At 38.8% G+C, this 15,439-nt stretch overlaps 1 protein-coding gene across 4 annotated transcripts in view; it reads left to right on the top strand.

The window, feature by feature from the left end:
- The window catches only part of FAM227A (family with sequence similarity 227 member A), a 98,725-nt gene that overhangs the window by 78,529 nt on the left and 4,757 nt on the right, over nt 1-15,439 (top strand). For all 4 annotated transcript variants that reach the window (XM_082352761.1, XM_082352764.1, XM_082352763.1 and 1 more), the window contains 2 exons: nt 3,639-3,779; nt 14,086-14,220. In XM_082352761.1, the coding sequence (XP_082208887.1) occupies nt 3,639-3,779; nt 14,086-14,220 (276 nt within the window). The remainder of the gene's footprint in view (nt 1-3,638; nt 3,780-14,085; nt 14,221-15,439) is intronic.

Raw genomic sequence — 15,439 nt, 5'->3', positions numbered from 1 at the left:
TGTAACAATTCTTGAGGGTAGGACCCATGAATGGCAGAGGCTAGAGGCGGAATATAGGCTTTTTCACTTACTAGCTCTATGATATTTGATCTGTCACATAGGTCATTTAGCTTCAGTTTCTTTGTTGATTTAATGAAGATAGTATTTCCTACTTTGTAGGGTTGTGTTGATCAAATAAAATAAGGCATGTAAAGCCTTTTCATAACCAAGCCCACAGTAAATGATTGTATAAGTTAGAATTAGGTTTGGCTTCAAGTGACAGAAGAGCACAAAATAGTGGCTAAAGCAAGATACAAATCTATTTCTCTCATTTACAAGGAGTCCAGTAGATATGGCAGTTCACAGTGTCAGGGATCCAAGCTCCTTTTATCTTATTGCTCCATAATCCTCAGCCTCATGTTCCAATATGGCTGCTCAAGCTCCAGCCATCAGGTCCACATTCCAGCCAGTAGGAAGGAAGATGGACTTCCTCCTGGAAGTCACAAATACACCTTCCATTTTCATTCCATTGGCCAGAACTTAGCCCCATAGCCACACCCAGCTGTGGCATTAACAAGGCAAAAATAGTTTAGGGTTAACATTAAATTCATATAGAATATTCAAGATTAAGCCTACAGAGGGAATTCCCTGGTGGTCCAGTGGTTAGGACTCCGCTTTCACTGCCAAGGGCCCGGGTTCAACTCCTGGTTGGGGAACTAAGATCCCTCAAGCCACGTGGCGTGGCCAAAAAAAAAAAAAAAAAAAAAAACAGATTAAGCCTACAGAATATTTATTTCAGAAATATATAAGGAAATCCTTTTTTAATAATGACATCCTTATCAGGGGAATTATAGTAAAGATTTTTTAAGTCAGGAGAAACTTCGTAATTATGTGTTAGCAATTACATTGCCAAATACATCCACTTTTTGTTAGATAAGGTATTATCAAGAAACTCAGCATGGCTTCTATTAATAAAGTGATCCTCAAAGTTTTGTCTCTAGAAAAAAATGGTGGCCTTAAAATACATCCGTGTTGTTAGACATCAGGGCAGGGCTACCCTTGGGAAAGTAGGGCATGACTGAGCAGGGGTATGAGGGGGCGTCTAGGGGGCTGGCAATGTTCTGTTTCTTGATCTGGGAGCTGGTTACATGGGTGTGCTCAGTACATGAAATCTCCTTGAGGTGCACATTTAGAGTTTGTGCACGCTTTGGTATGTATGTCATACTTCAAGAAACTTTTAAAAAATGATGACCATCTACATCCACCAATGTAAAGGACATACAGAGCTCAGAGGACCTTGTCAAGCACTCCAGGGATGCAATCGGCGAATCCAGAATGGGAAATTCTGTAGGACAAATAACCTGGTTTCTTCAGTACATAAAAAGCAAGGAAAATAAAAGAGGGAGGAGGTGCTGTTATTGTTTAGAAGATACTGGAGAGATATATTAATCAAAACATTGTTTGGATCCTGACTTAAATCAACCGCTTGAGATAATTATCTCAATTATGAAATAACTGGGGAAATTTGAACACTGACTTGGTTTTAGAAGATATTAAGAAATTCCTTTTATTGGTATATTCCCTCTTTTAAAGACATTATAATAGTTTTGTAGTTATGTTTTAAGAATCATGTCTTAAAGAAATACATAATGAAGTGTTTATGGATGACATGACATGGTGTCTGGGATTTGCCTTAAAATAACCCATTTGGGGTGGGAGGCAAAGGAAGTAACAGATGAATCAAGACTGACTTCAGATTGATAACTAATGAAGCAAGATAATGGGTAAATGATGTTAATTATACAATTTTCTTTACTTTTATATATGTTTAAATTTTTGAACACTATCTTTTTTTTTTTTAATGGTGGCCATAACAGGATCAAAAGGTGACAAATGCCCATGTGGAATAGTATTGATACTTGTAGGTGGGCTAGGACTCTTTTGGGACATCAATTACCACTTGTTCCCCTAACGTAGCATATCAGCTGGGAGCACTGCCATTGACATTGGACAGACCAAAGCTGTAGGAACAGCTCTGTTTCACCCTCAATATGATTTAGGTCCATCATTTAGCGCATGTGAGGCTTGGATACCTCATCTACAAAACAGGGACACTACTCACAGAGTAGTTGTGTAGGTTAAAGGAGATGTCTAGCTTAGTGCCTGGTTCACAGGAAGTGCTCAGCAAATGACGGCTATTAGAGGTAATATGTGTGACCCCCACACCATGAAGAGTGCAGGGGCCAAAACAGCACTGGGTCTTGGAGTTAGAAAGTTTGCCACTGGGGAGGCCTATAGCGGTCTCCCTTAGAAAAGGCGATCCAGCAGCTGTTTCGCTGGGGTCTCTGCTGTAGGTGGAGGAAGAGCCTAGCTGGCACATGCAGATGGAGCTGTACAATGAAGGAGCGGGGTCAGTTGCTGCTGCAGAACTTAGTTTCCTTGTGAGTCCAGAGCCCTGATCCTTAAACTTGTATGGGGGCAAAGCACCCGCAATTCAAAACGCCCTTTGCAGAGTTTTATGAAATGTTTCAACATACGATTCTCTCATACAAGCTAAAGATGCTTCTACCAGTGGAAAATAGGAGCCTAAGACATGTCTAGGCTTCAACAAATCAAGAAATGACAATATAGAAAATATTATCAAGGAATTATGACCAAGTTTTCCTGTTAGGAAATGTCATCATAGCAAGGACAAATGCAGTTCGCTGCTTGTTCTTTGTCTCTCCACTGCAAGCAGAAGCAGGCTCCAAAAGGTTAAGAAAAAGTTGTGGCAGAAGATGCCAAAAATGAGAATTCTGTGTCAACACAATTTTTTCCTTTGACTTGGGGAAAGACCCTCATTGTTGGAATAACCACTGGTTTAGGCCAAGTTCAACACTAGTTTCTTAACACCAGTCTTTCTACATCTATTCTGCAGCAGCAGAGAAGTATATGACAGCATCTTAATTCACTTGAATGTATATTTATTGCTATTTTGGCTGCCTTGAATGTCCATAACCTGCTTCTTCATCGAGTGGAGGTCCACTCACACTTCACAGACCAGCTGGTATATCTTGCAGTTCAGCATTTCCGTTGTGTACCCCAAACGTACCTGAACATGCTCCACTGAAAACCTTCTCCTATAATAACAGCAGCAGCGGCAAGCAACATTAATTGGGCACTTCCTATGTACCAGGCACTGTGCTAATCGCTTGACCTATGGTAACTCAATTAATCCGCACCACTACCGTAGGTTCTATTATATTACCATGTTGAGATGAGTACACTGGCAAGGAGAGGTTAAGTAACTTGCCCAAGAACACACAGCAAATGGCAGAGCCCCAGATTGAATTCAGCCTGCCCTCAAGCTCATGCTTCAGCTTTCTCTCAGACCGTTGGTTTTCCTCACCTGTCTTCCTAATTTGAGTATGATCCATCGAGTCAGGGCCCACATCTTACTCCTCTGTGTCCCCCGGGGCTGTATGACTCCCGGCACATAGCGGGGGCTCAGCGACTGAGTTACTGCTGCGCAGCCAGCTTTCTGCTTCAGTCGGTTGCTCTTGACAGATGTAATGAATGAACTGGTAAATATTTGCCTCTCTTTCCATGCGAAAATAGAGTGAAACGATAACGCTGACTCTTTAGTCTTTTTCCATGTGTCTTTGTGATTTTCCCCACAGGGAGGTGAAGAATATTGATCAAAGAGCAAAAGACAAAAAACAGGCGAACCACATGTTCATCCAGCCTTCAACCTTCATTGAGGACTCCCCTGAAAAGAAATCTAGAAGAAGCCATCAGGGGGAGATTGCGTTTCTTTTGAGGTTTGTTTGAATGAAGACCGTGGGAAAAGTAGAAATGTGAACACTTTAGGAATTCTTAATACGTGGAAAAGTATACATAAAAGTCCACTCACTTTTATGTGTTAGTCACTCAACTCTCACTTTATTTTTATTATTATTAATGGTAGTAGTAAGAGCTACCAATGACTTTGTACTTCCTCTATGCCAAGCATTCGTACTTTACGAAGTGTATTATGGGTCAGAGCTCATAGGTTGCAAGTGCCAGGAAACCAGCTCAAACCAGCTTGAGTGGAAGGAAAATCTCGTGGCTTCAGTAACTGGGAAGGCCACATTCAGGCTGGCTGCAGGCACGATGGACCTAAGGGCTCAATGATATTTTCAGATTCTCTCCCTTTCTTTCTTGACCCTCTTTGCCTCTGTGTGCTGGCTTGCTTTTCAAGCTGCCCCTGCCCTCAAAGAAAGAAAGAGGGCCAAGAACAGCCCCAACCCTATGTCCTTATAAGTGCATGACCTAAAAGGAAGAGAGACACCCTCTCCCAGCCTCCATAAACCAAGCCTCAATAAAAGCCTCTGATGGTGACAGAGGTGACAAAGCCTCTGTACACTGGTGCCGAATTGAATCTCTGAGACAGAATTTTGGGTAAAGTAGAAAATAATAGATTTATTGCTTTGTCAGGCAAAGGAGGACACAGAGGGCTCCTGCCCTCGAAACTGTGTGTCCCAACCCGGTAGGATTTGATGAGGAGTTTTATAGCAATAGTTCAAGGGCAGGGTTGTTGACAAGAAAGATTAGGGTGTGTGCAGGGCCTGCACTCCCTTAATCTCAGCTCAGGTCTCCTAATCTTGATGAGCTTCTCTGGTCCCTTTAATCTTGCCTCAGGTGGTTTCTTGGCTGCTCTTCTGCCCTTTGGAACTCAGGGAAGGTCATGGAGGCTAGAGTCTTGCCTACAAGAAACAGGGGACAAAAAGGCTTTTGTGCCCAGGAGCCCCACAGGGTCCTTCTCGGTTTCAATGGCTCTGCTTGGTTCATGGATCCACACATCCTTTCTGAACCAACACTGTGTTCAGGAAGAAGCAGTGCTATTACTAGCCAGACCTGACCGTCCCTGCGGCCTGAGAGGACAAGGCAAAGTCAGTGACATGGGGTAGAATGGGTGAGATGCCATCAGACAAAAACAACATGCCCAGTTTATTTGTATCTCAACAAAACCCTATTAGATAGCATAACACCCATTTTACTGAATAGAAAACTGAGGCACAGAGAAGCCAAGTAAACATTGACTGAAGACCTACTATGCCAGGCACTAAGGATGCAAAGAAATAAATAAGTTAAAAGTTCTTGCCCTCAAGGGCTCATAGTATAGAAGAAGGAAAAAGATATGTAAATAGATAACATGCAACAAATTGCATAGGTCCTAAGAGAGGACTTCAACAGAGAACAGAGTAGGGAGCAGTCAGTTCTTTATGTTTGCTAGGCAAGGGGGGAGGGGAAGAATGGGCTGGAACTCTAGGCAGGGAGATGTTCAAGCCAATTTGCAGAGCTAAAAGTTACCAGACTGCAATTGGGTCTGGCTGATTAGAGAGTGAGGGAGAGTTGAGGCAATGAGGGGCATCAGAGGGTCTCACATGCCACCTTCTGGATTCCACCGTCCTGTAGTGCATAGGCATCCAAGAGTCTACAGAAATTATAATTTTCAATTCTGGAATTTACATCCATTATTCTAAATAACATGCTTACGTATGCATTTCTTGATTTCCTTTTAGATGTTATCTGTTGATAAGGTTTTCCAGATTGTTAAAAGCTATCAAAAACCAAGCAGCATCATTTTCCATATTCTCAAATGTATCATATATATTCTATGTATATCGTATTAATATATTCTGTTAGGTAACGTGATCATAACCAGGACAGATGCAGTTAGCTGCTTGTCCTTTTCCTCTCCATTGCAAGCAGATGTAGACTCCTAAGGTTAAGAAAAAGTTGTGGCAGAAGATCCTGAAAGTGAGAATATATTCTGATAATTTCTTCTTCATTTTTTTAATCTTGGAGTTCTCCTTCTCAGGCCCTCATCCTCCTCCAGTCTGGACTGGTGTGCTCAAGGTCTGCTCTCAGTTATCATTTTGGGGCTTTTTTTCACCATTATCCTAGGGCTTCCCTTGGTCAACTTCACTTTGTTGGAGTCTCCCAGGTCACATGTCTTTCTCTTTCTTGTTTACTTACTCATTTTGCTGGAGCACATCTTCTAGTAACTCTCAAGGGAAAGGTACATAGAAAGTTTTTTTAGTCTTTACATGTCCAAAATGACTTTGCTCTTGATTAATATTTGACAAATGTTTTGCTGGGGATAAAATTCTAAGTTCAAAGTCAATATTCCACAGAATTTTGAAAACATTTTTTTTTCTACCTTCTAGTTTTGCTGTTGAAAAATTTGATGCCTTTCTGATTCCTATGGTCTTGTATGTCACCTCCACTCTCCCCACCCCCAACCCCCGTGGAAGTTTTTAGGATATTGTCTTTCTCCCTATTATTCTGATGTTTCACAATCATGTGCCTTGGTATGACTCTTTTTCTTAATATGTTTCATTGGGATTGGGAAGCCTTCTCAAACTGGAGAGTAGTGTCCTTCAATTCTGAAAATTTTTCTTTTATTATTTCTTTGGTAATTTTCTTCCCTTTATTTTCTTAGCTCTGTTTTTCTGGAGCTGTTATACTCAGTTGTTATACCTCCTGGACTGATTCTCTAATTTTCTTATTTTTATTCTCCTCTTGGCATCTGTATGAATTTCTGTCCTACTTTCGAGAAGAGTCTCTACATTTTATCTTCCAATGACTTCTTTTAATTTTTAAAATTCTACTGTAGTATTAATTTCCTAGAGTGAGGTCTTTCTTATATTTTGGTTGTTCCTTTCTCATAGCATCCTATTCTTTTTCATGTGTGCAATATTTTCATCTATTACTGAGAACATTAATCTTTATTTTTAAAGTTTCTGACCCCCATATTATTTCTGTGGGTTCCTTTTCTTGGGTACCTTTTTACATTTTTTGATTGTTTTCTTGTTTTGAACTCTCATCTTTGAGGTTTTCCTTAAATTATTGATAATCCTGGGCTCTCTTTTTCTTTTTTTAAAAAATATTTATTAATTTATTTATTTGGCTGTGCTAGGTCTTAGTTGCGGCATGCAGTAATCTTTTTTTTTTTTTAGTTGCGGCATGCGGGATCTTTAATTGTGGCATGAGAACTCTTAGTTTTAGGTTCACTCTTAGTTGCAGCATGTGGGATCTAGTTCCCTGACCAGGGATGGAAACTCGGCCCCCTGCACTGGGAGCGCAGAGTCTTAGCCATTGGACTACCAGGGAAGTCCCCTGGGCTGTCTTAGCTGACAGTGGAAGTTGGTATCAGTGGTCATGGCTTCTCAATTGGTTGGCTCTCTTTTTTTTCATGATCAGGAAGCAAGCCAGCTTTCTCATTTGAGAGACTCTCAAATATCAGCATCTGTGCTCTTTTCTCAGAAGCCATTCAGTTTCTTAGGAGAAGAATCCTCCAGTCATTTGCCTGTGGGACATATGCCTGGCTAATGGCATTCTGGAAACAGAGGAAAGGAAAGGGGGGTAAAGATCCTGCATTTAGTAGAGCCAACTTCCGCTTAACTATTTTTGTTTTCTACTAATCTACTATGCCCAAGACTGTAGCCTCTTTATTTTAGTTTCCCCAGAAAGCAAAACAAAAGCACAAGAAAAACTTCCAATTTTCATTTGACTCTGAGAACAATTCTTTGATGTAATATATAAATTAGGATTTTATTTAGTCATATGTAACAGAAAAATTAAAAATAACAATGGCCCAAAGGTTGATTCTCACATATAAAAGCAGTCTGAAGGTAGACGATATAGCCTGATACGGTGTTTCAGGGGCTTCAGGGAGCCAGGCTCCACCATCCTAGCCCTTGGTATCCTTCCTCTGGGACTTCCATGGTCCACCAAGACGGCTGCTGGAGTTCCAGGCAACCTGTCTGTTTTCCAGACCAGAAACTATAAGAAGGAAGGGAAGAAAAGGGCTAACGTCATTCTCAATCTCTGTCTCTCTGTCCCTCTCTCTTTCTTTAAATATATTTTTAGAGGAGTTTTAGGTTCACAGGAAAATTAAGAGTAAGGTACAGATGTTTCCCATGCACTCTTGCCCCACCACACGCAGAGCTACCCCCATTACGGAATTTCCCCACCAGAGTGGTATATTTGTTACAACTGATGAACCCACAGTGACACATTATAATCACTCAAAGTCCATAGTTTACATTAGAGTTCACCATTGGTGTTATACATCCTATGAGTTAAGACAAATGTATGACATGTATCTATCATTATAGTATCATACAGAGTATTTTCACTGCCCTAAAAATCCTCTGTGCTACTCTTATTCATCCCTCCCTTCATCAAACCCCTGACAACCACTGATCTGTTTATTGTCTCCATAGTTTTGCCTTTTCCAGAATATCATATAGATGGAATCATACAGAATACAGCCTTTTCAGATTGGCTTCTTTCACTTGGTAATATGCATTTTAGGTTCCTCCATGTCTTTTCATAGCTTGGTAGCCCATTTCTTTTTAGGACTAAATAATATTACATTATCTGGAGGCACCACAGTTTATCTGTTCACCTACTGAAGGACGTCTTGGTTGCTTCCAAATTTTGGCAAGTATGAATAAAGCTGCTATAAATATCCATGTGCAGGGTTTTGTGTGGATGTAAGTTTTCAACTCTTTGGGTAGATACTAACGAGTGTGATTGCTGGATCCTTTGGTAAGAGTGTGTTTAGTTTTGTAAGAAACTATCAAACTGTCTTCTAAAGTGGATGTACCATTTTGCATTCCCACCAGCAATGAATGACAGTTCCTCTTGCTCCACATTTAGTGTTGTCAGTGTTCTGGATTTTGGCCATAATAGGTGTGTAGTGGTATCTCATTGTTGTTTTAATTTGCATTTCCATGATGACGTGATGTGGAGCATGCTTTCATACGCTTATTTGCAATCTATATATCTTCTTTGGTGAGGTATCTGTTAAGATCTTTGGGGGCTTCTCATTGTGGTGGCTTCTCTTGTTGCGGAGCACGGGCTATAGGTGCTCGGGCTTCAGTAGTCACAGCACGCAGGCTTCAGTAGTTGCGGCACGTGGGCTCAGTAGTTGTGGCGCATGGGCTCAGTAGTTGTGGCTCTTGGGCTCCAGAGCTCAGCCTCAGCAGTTGTGGCTCACAGGCTTAGTTGCTCCGTGGCATGTGGGATCTTCCCAGACCAGGGATTGAACCCATGTCCCCTGCATTGGCAGGTGGATTCGTAACCACTGCGCTACCAGGGAAGTCCCTTTGGCCCGTTTTTAAATCAAGTTGTTTTCTTATCGTTGAGTTTTAAGAGTTATTTGTATATTTTGGAAAACGATCTTTTATCAAGTGTGTCTTTTGCAAATATTTCGTTCCAGTTCATGGCTTGTCTTCTCATTCTCTTCACATTATCTTTTGCAGACCAGAAGTTTTTAATTTTAATAAGGTCCAGTTTATCAATTCTTTCTTTCATGCACCAAGCCTTTGGTGTTATATCTAAAAAGTCATCACCAACCCCAAGGTCATTTAGATTTTCTCCTATGTTGCTTTCTAGGAGTTTTATAGTTTTGCTTTTTTTTTTTTTTTTTTTTTGAGTTTTGCTCAAAATGTGTATGCTCCATTTTTGAGTTAATTTTCATGAAAGACGTAAGGTCTCTGTCTAGATTCTTTTTTTTTTTTTTGCACGTGGATGTCCAGTTGTTTTAGCACCTTCTGTTGAAAAGACTGTCTTTGCTCCATTGTATTGCCTTTGCCCCTTTGTCAAAGATCAGTTGATTATACTTATATGGGTCTCTTTTTGGGCTCTCTATTCTGTTCCATTGATCTCTTTGTCTATCCTTTCACTGATATCACACTGTTTTGATTACTGTAGCTTTATAGTAATTCTTAAAGTCAGATAGTGTCTGTTCACCAGTGTTGTTTTTCCCCTTCAATATTGTGTTGTCTATGCTAGGTCTTTTACCTATCCATATAAACTTTACAAATCAGTTTGTCAATATCCACAAAATAACTTGATGGGATTTTGATTAGGACTGCATTGAATCTACAGATCGAGTTGGGAAGAACTGACATCTTAACAATATTGTCTTTCTATCCATGAACTTGGAACATCTCTCCACTTATTTAGTTCTTATTGATTTCTTTCATCAGAGCTTTAGTAATTTTCCTCATACAGATCTTATACATATTTTGTTAGATTTATACTTAAGTGTTTCATTTTTGGGGTATTAATGTAAATGGTATTGTATTTTTAATTTCAAATTCCACTTGCTCATTGCTGATATATATCAATAAGAAAGAGATTGACTTTTTAATTTTTATTTTATTTTTATTTTTTGGGGTGCCGCATCGCACAGCTTTGGGATCTTAGTTCCCCGACCAGGGATTGAACCCAGGCCTTCGACAGTGAAAGCACGAACCGCCAGGGAATTCCCACGATTGACTTTTTTATATTAACTTTGTATCCTGCAAGTATGCCATAATCACTTATTAGTTCCAGGAAGTTTTTCATCAATTCTTTTGGATTTTCTACGTAGATGATCATGTAGTCTGTGAACAAAGACAGTTTTATTTCTTCCTTCTCAATCTGTGTACGTTTTACTGTACTGTATTGTATTATTGCATTAGCTAGAACTTGCAGTACAGTGTTGAAAATCAGTGGTGAGAGAGGCATGGTTGCCTTGTTCCTGATCTTAGTGGGAAAGCTTCAAGTTTCTCACCATTAAGTATGATGTTAGCTGCATATTTTTGTAGATATTCTTTATCAAGTTGCGATAGTTCCCCCTATTCCTAGTTTGCTGAGTTTTTATCATGAATGGGTATTGGATTTTTAAAGTGCTTTTTCTGCATCTATTGATATGATCATGTGATTTTTCTTCTTTAGCCTGTTGATGTGTCAGATTATATTAATTGATTTTTAAATGCTGAACTGGCCTTGCATACCTGGGACAAATTTCACTTGGTCACAGTGTATAATTATTTTTATACATTGTTGGATTGACTGGCTTATATTTTGTTGAGGATGTTTGCACCTATGTTCATGAGAGATATTGGTCTATAGTTTTCTTTTCTTGTAACATCTTTGTCTGGTTTTGGTATTAGGGTAATTCTTGACTGGTAGAATGAGTTAAGAAGTATTCCCTCTGCTTCTATCCTCTGAAAGAGATTGTAGATAATTGGTATAGTTTCTTCCTTAAATGTTTGGTAGAATTCACCAGTGAATCCATCTGAGCCTGGTACTTTCTGTTTCTGAAGGTTATTAATTTTTTACTCAATTTATTTAATATATATATAGCTCTATTTATATGGTCTATAACTTCTTGTGTGAGTATTGGCATATTGTGTCTTTCAAGGAATTGGTCCAGGAATTCCCTGGCAGTCCAGTGATTAGGACTCAGTGCTTTCAGTGCCGGGGCCCGTGTTCGATCCCTGGACGGGGAGCTAAGATCCTGCAAGCCGCACAGTGAGGCTGAAAAAAAAAAGGAACTGGTCCATTTCATGGACCAGTTGTTTATAGTACTGCTTTATTAGCTTTTTAATGTTCATGATTCTGATATTAGTAATTTGTGTCCTCTCTCTTGTTTTCTTAGTTAGCCAGGCTAGAGGTTTATTAATTTTATTGATATTTTCAAAGAACCAGACTTTGGTTTTGTTGATTTTCTCTACTGATTTCCTGTTTTCAATTTCATTGACCTCTGCTCTAATTTTTATTATTTCTTTTCTCTTGCTTACTTTGAATTTAATTTGTTCTTTTTCTGGTTTCCTAAGGTGTAAACTTTAGATGATTGATTTCAGATCTTTCTTCTTTTCTAATATATGCATATAATGCTATAAATTTCCCTCTAAGCACTGCTTTCAGCACACTCGGCAACCACATTCTCTTTTAAGGAGCATTTCCAGAAGTCCCACAAGTTTTGATAAGTTGTATTCTCATTTTCATTTAGTACAAAATATTTTTAAATTTCTCTTGAAATTTCTTCTTTGACCCATGTGTTATTTAGTAGTATGTTGTTTAATCTCCAAGTATTTTGGGATTTTCCAGCTCTATCTCTGTTACTGATTTCTAGTTTGATTCCATTTTGGTCTGAGAGCAGGTATAATGTGATTTCTATTCTTTTAAATTTGTTAAGGTATATTTTTTTGGCCCAGAATTTGGTCCGTCTTGGGGAATGTTACATGTGAGCTTGTGGAGAATGTGTATTCTGCTGTTTTGGGGTGATGTAGTCTACAGATGTCAATTACATCCATTTGATTGTTGGTATTGTTGAGTTCAACTATGTCGTTGCTGACTTTCTGCCTGCTGGATCTGTCCATTTCTGATTAGAGGGGTGTTGAAGTCTCTAACTATGATAGTGGAATCATCTATTTGTCCTTGCTATTCAATTAGTTTTTGCCTTATGTAGTTTGATGCTCTTTTGTTAGGATCATACACGTTAAGAATTGTTATGTCTTTTTGGAGAACTGACCCCTTTATCATTATATAATGCCTTTCTTTATCCCTGATAACTTTTCTTGCTTTGGAGTCTGCTCTGTCTGAAATTAGTATAGCTACTCTTGCTTTCTTTTGATCAGTGTTAGCACGGTATATTTTTCTGCATTCATTTAGTTTTAATCTATAACCACATTCTCTTTTAAGGAGCACTTCCAGAAGTCCCAAACAACATTTCCACTTATGTTTCACTGCTAGAATGTGACTACATGGCTACAGCAATTTCTTTCTTTTTAATAAAATATTGTTTAAAAAAACATTTAAAATGTTCTTTTATTAAAATAATAATTATTAATATTTATAATTATAATATAATTATAAATATTATAATTAATATTTATAATATTAATGAGGTACAATTTCCCATAAGATTTGCCCACTTTAAGGGTACAAAATTCAATGATTTTTAGTAAATTTACAGAGATTTGCAACAATTACTACAATCTAGCTTTAGAACTTTTTTATCACCCCAGAAAGTTCCCTCATGCCCATGTGTAGTCAATTCCTATAACCCTCTCCCTTTTTAATCACCTCCCTGGAAATACCATATAACATTACCAGTTTATTTCAAGGGCCAGATATTAGTCACATGGTGATGTTAGTTTCAAAGAATCCTGGGAAATGTGTGTCGGGTGTTTTTTTTTTAAGCTGGCTCCATTGCTAAAGTAAAAGGGGAGAGTGGATGATGGGTTGTTAACTAACCATCTGTATCACAGATAAATGGTGTTATACTCTCCATTTCAGAGATGAAGAAACCAAAGCTTAATGAGTTAAGAAATTTAGCCAAGGAAAACTTTCAGTCTTAAACCTTCTAGTCGAAATTTTCCTTCAAACCAGAAAAAGACCACATTTTTTTTATACTAGGAGTTTAGCTTGAGGCCCACCTGTTTGAGCCATGGAATACTACAAGTTCAATGGTCACTCATTAGCAGTCTTTCTGATATCCATATTAGATTCTCAGAAATACAAAAAGCCAACTATTTTAATTCACCAATATCATTGTCATTCCCTCAGACTTGACTATCCTTCAACTACTTCTTTTTTTTAATTGAAGTATAGTTGATTTACAATGTTGTGTTAATTTTTGTTGTACAGCAAAGTGATTCAGTTATACATAAATATACATTCTTTTTTATATTCTTTTCCACTATGGTTTATCTTAGGATATTGAATATAATTCCCTGTGCTATACAGTAGGACCTTGTTGTTTACCCATTTTATATAATAGTTTGCATTTGCTAACCCCAAACTCCCAGTCCATCCCTCCCCTTCCCTTTTGACTACTTCTTAATCTAGCTAACCCCTCACTAACCCGTAAAACCCAGTTCAGGCATCACCTCCAGGAAGTCTTCCCTGACTTGCCTTCTCAGGGTATTGTCCTGTGCTTTCCTGATCACATGCCACAGATCATAGCCTACTCTAGTTATAGATTTGCTTGTCCATCTCCCTAGATTGAGGTTTGTCCTTAAGGTCAGGAATACTGCCCTAGATGACCTTTTTTTCCCAGGGCCTAGTGCAGGGCCTGGCACCCAACAGGTCCTCAGTCAATACTTAGAAGATGAATGAGGGAGTCGTTGCAGTGTGTTCAGCACTCTGCTTCAGTTATTTGCTATTGCCAATGTTACTGACTGTTTTGTAAACTTTTTCTTTCAATACCTATCAAGATTCTACTGAAACCTTTGAAGAAATCGCACTAAAGTTTTGAGCCGATTTTTGTTGATGTCTTTTTTGTTTCCCGCACAGGAAGGAAAAAGAGGAGAGGGAAAGAGAATGGAAACAGAAGTTGAACTACTCTTCCTTCTCACCATCAAGCCCTGATGAATTCTATTCCCTGGAACTAAGAAGCCCCTACAAAATCTCTGATATTTCTGCTACCAGGTAGAACAACAACAGGAGAAAAAGAAAATTGTGGCCAAACACTGAGAAATAGAAATAACTATTCCCAGGATAGGGGAAAGTTTCCACTATAGTTTTTCCTAGGCTGAGTGAAAAGCAGGAGTGGGGAGATTTTTGCTTAGGTCACTACTTTTAGTCGTGCTAACAATATTAAATTATAATATAATAATCATGTCTACCATTAACTAACTGTTCACTCTGTACCAAGCACTAAGGTAAATACAATACAAACATGACCTCATTTTAACCTTCATAACAGTCATTTGAGGTAGAGATTATCCAGTGCATTTTATACAGCAACAAGCCCAGATTTGGAGAGGTTTCAAAAGTTCCCTGCAGCAGACCCTGGGTAAATAACAGTAGATAAGACACAGTCCCTATTCTCAAGGGGCTCACAGACTGATAGAAGGCAGATATATCAACAAATAAATACCATAAGTTCCAGAAGTGCTATTAGACAAAGGAGACAAAGAATGCAATGGCCTGGGAGCCATGCAGACACATTTTATAGAAGTGGTGTCCCTTGACCTGAGTCTAGAAAAGATAAGGTGCTTGTAAGGCAGGAGGAGGCGGATGAGGCAAGGGGTTGGCATTCTCAGTAGATGGAGCAATAGAGGCAAAGGCTCAGAGGCAGGAAGTAATGTGGCAGGAGGTCAAGAAAGTGTGTGAGGGGCTCCAGGAGAGGTGAGCCTGGAGAAGATTCCTGGACAAACCATGAAGGGATTTTATTTTCTAAGTCGTGGGGAGCCACGAAAGATATTAAACAGGGAACTATGTGGCCATATTTGGATTTTTAAAGTCCTGATGACAGATGGTGGTGTCCATGAAGGGAGTATGTATGTACTTTGAGGGATTTGCAAAGTCTCCAGCAAACATTTACCTCTCCATGAAACCCTGACTATACCACTTGATCAGTAATCCCCAAGCTTTCTTGATCTTGTATCTTTCTTAGAAAAACATTTATGAGAACTCAGCCCCTAATAATATATTAATTATTCAGTAATAATATATATAGTTCTATGCTAATATAATATGTATATTATAATATAAAACATACAGAAAATAGAAATTAAAAAGAATGAGATAAAAATATATAAATAGAAGTTCCACTATCTTCTTCTATAATGGATCCATTGTGGATCCATCTATGGGTGGGGATGACTACTCTGGATGAACCCCAGGTAAAAATTAACCAGGTAAG

This window comes from Balaenoptera borealis (assembly GCF_965194805.1).
Source record: "Balaenoptera borealis genome assembly, chromosome: 13".
Taxonomy (NCBI): domain Eukaryota; kingdom Metazoa; phylum Chordata; class Mammalia; order Artiodactyla; family Balaenopteridae; genus Balaenoptera; species Balaenoptera borealis.
Note: the sequence above shows the minus strand (reverse complement) of the source record. Positions and strands in the feature narration are given on the sequence as shown.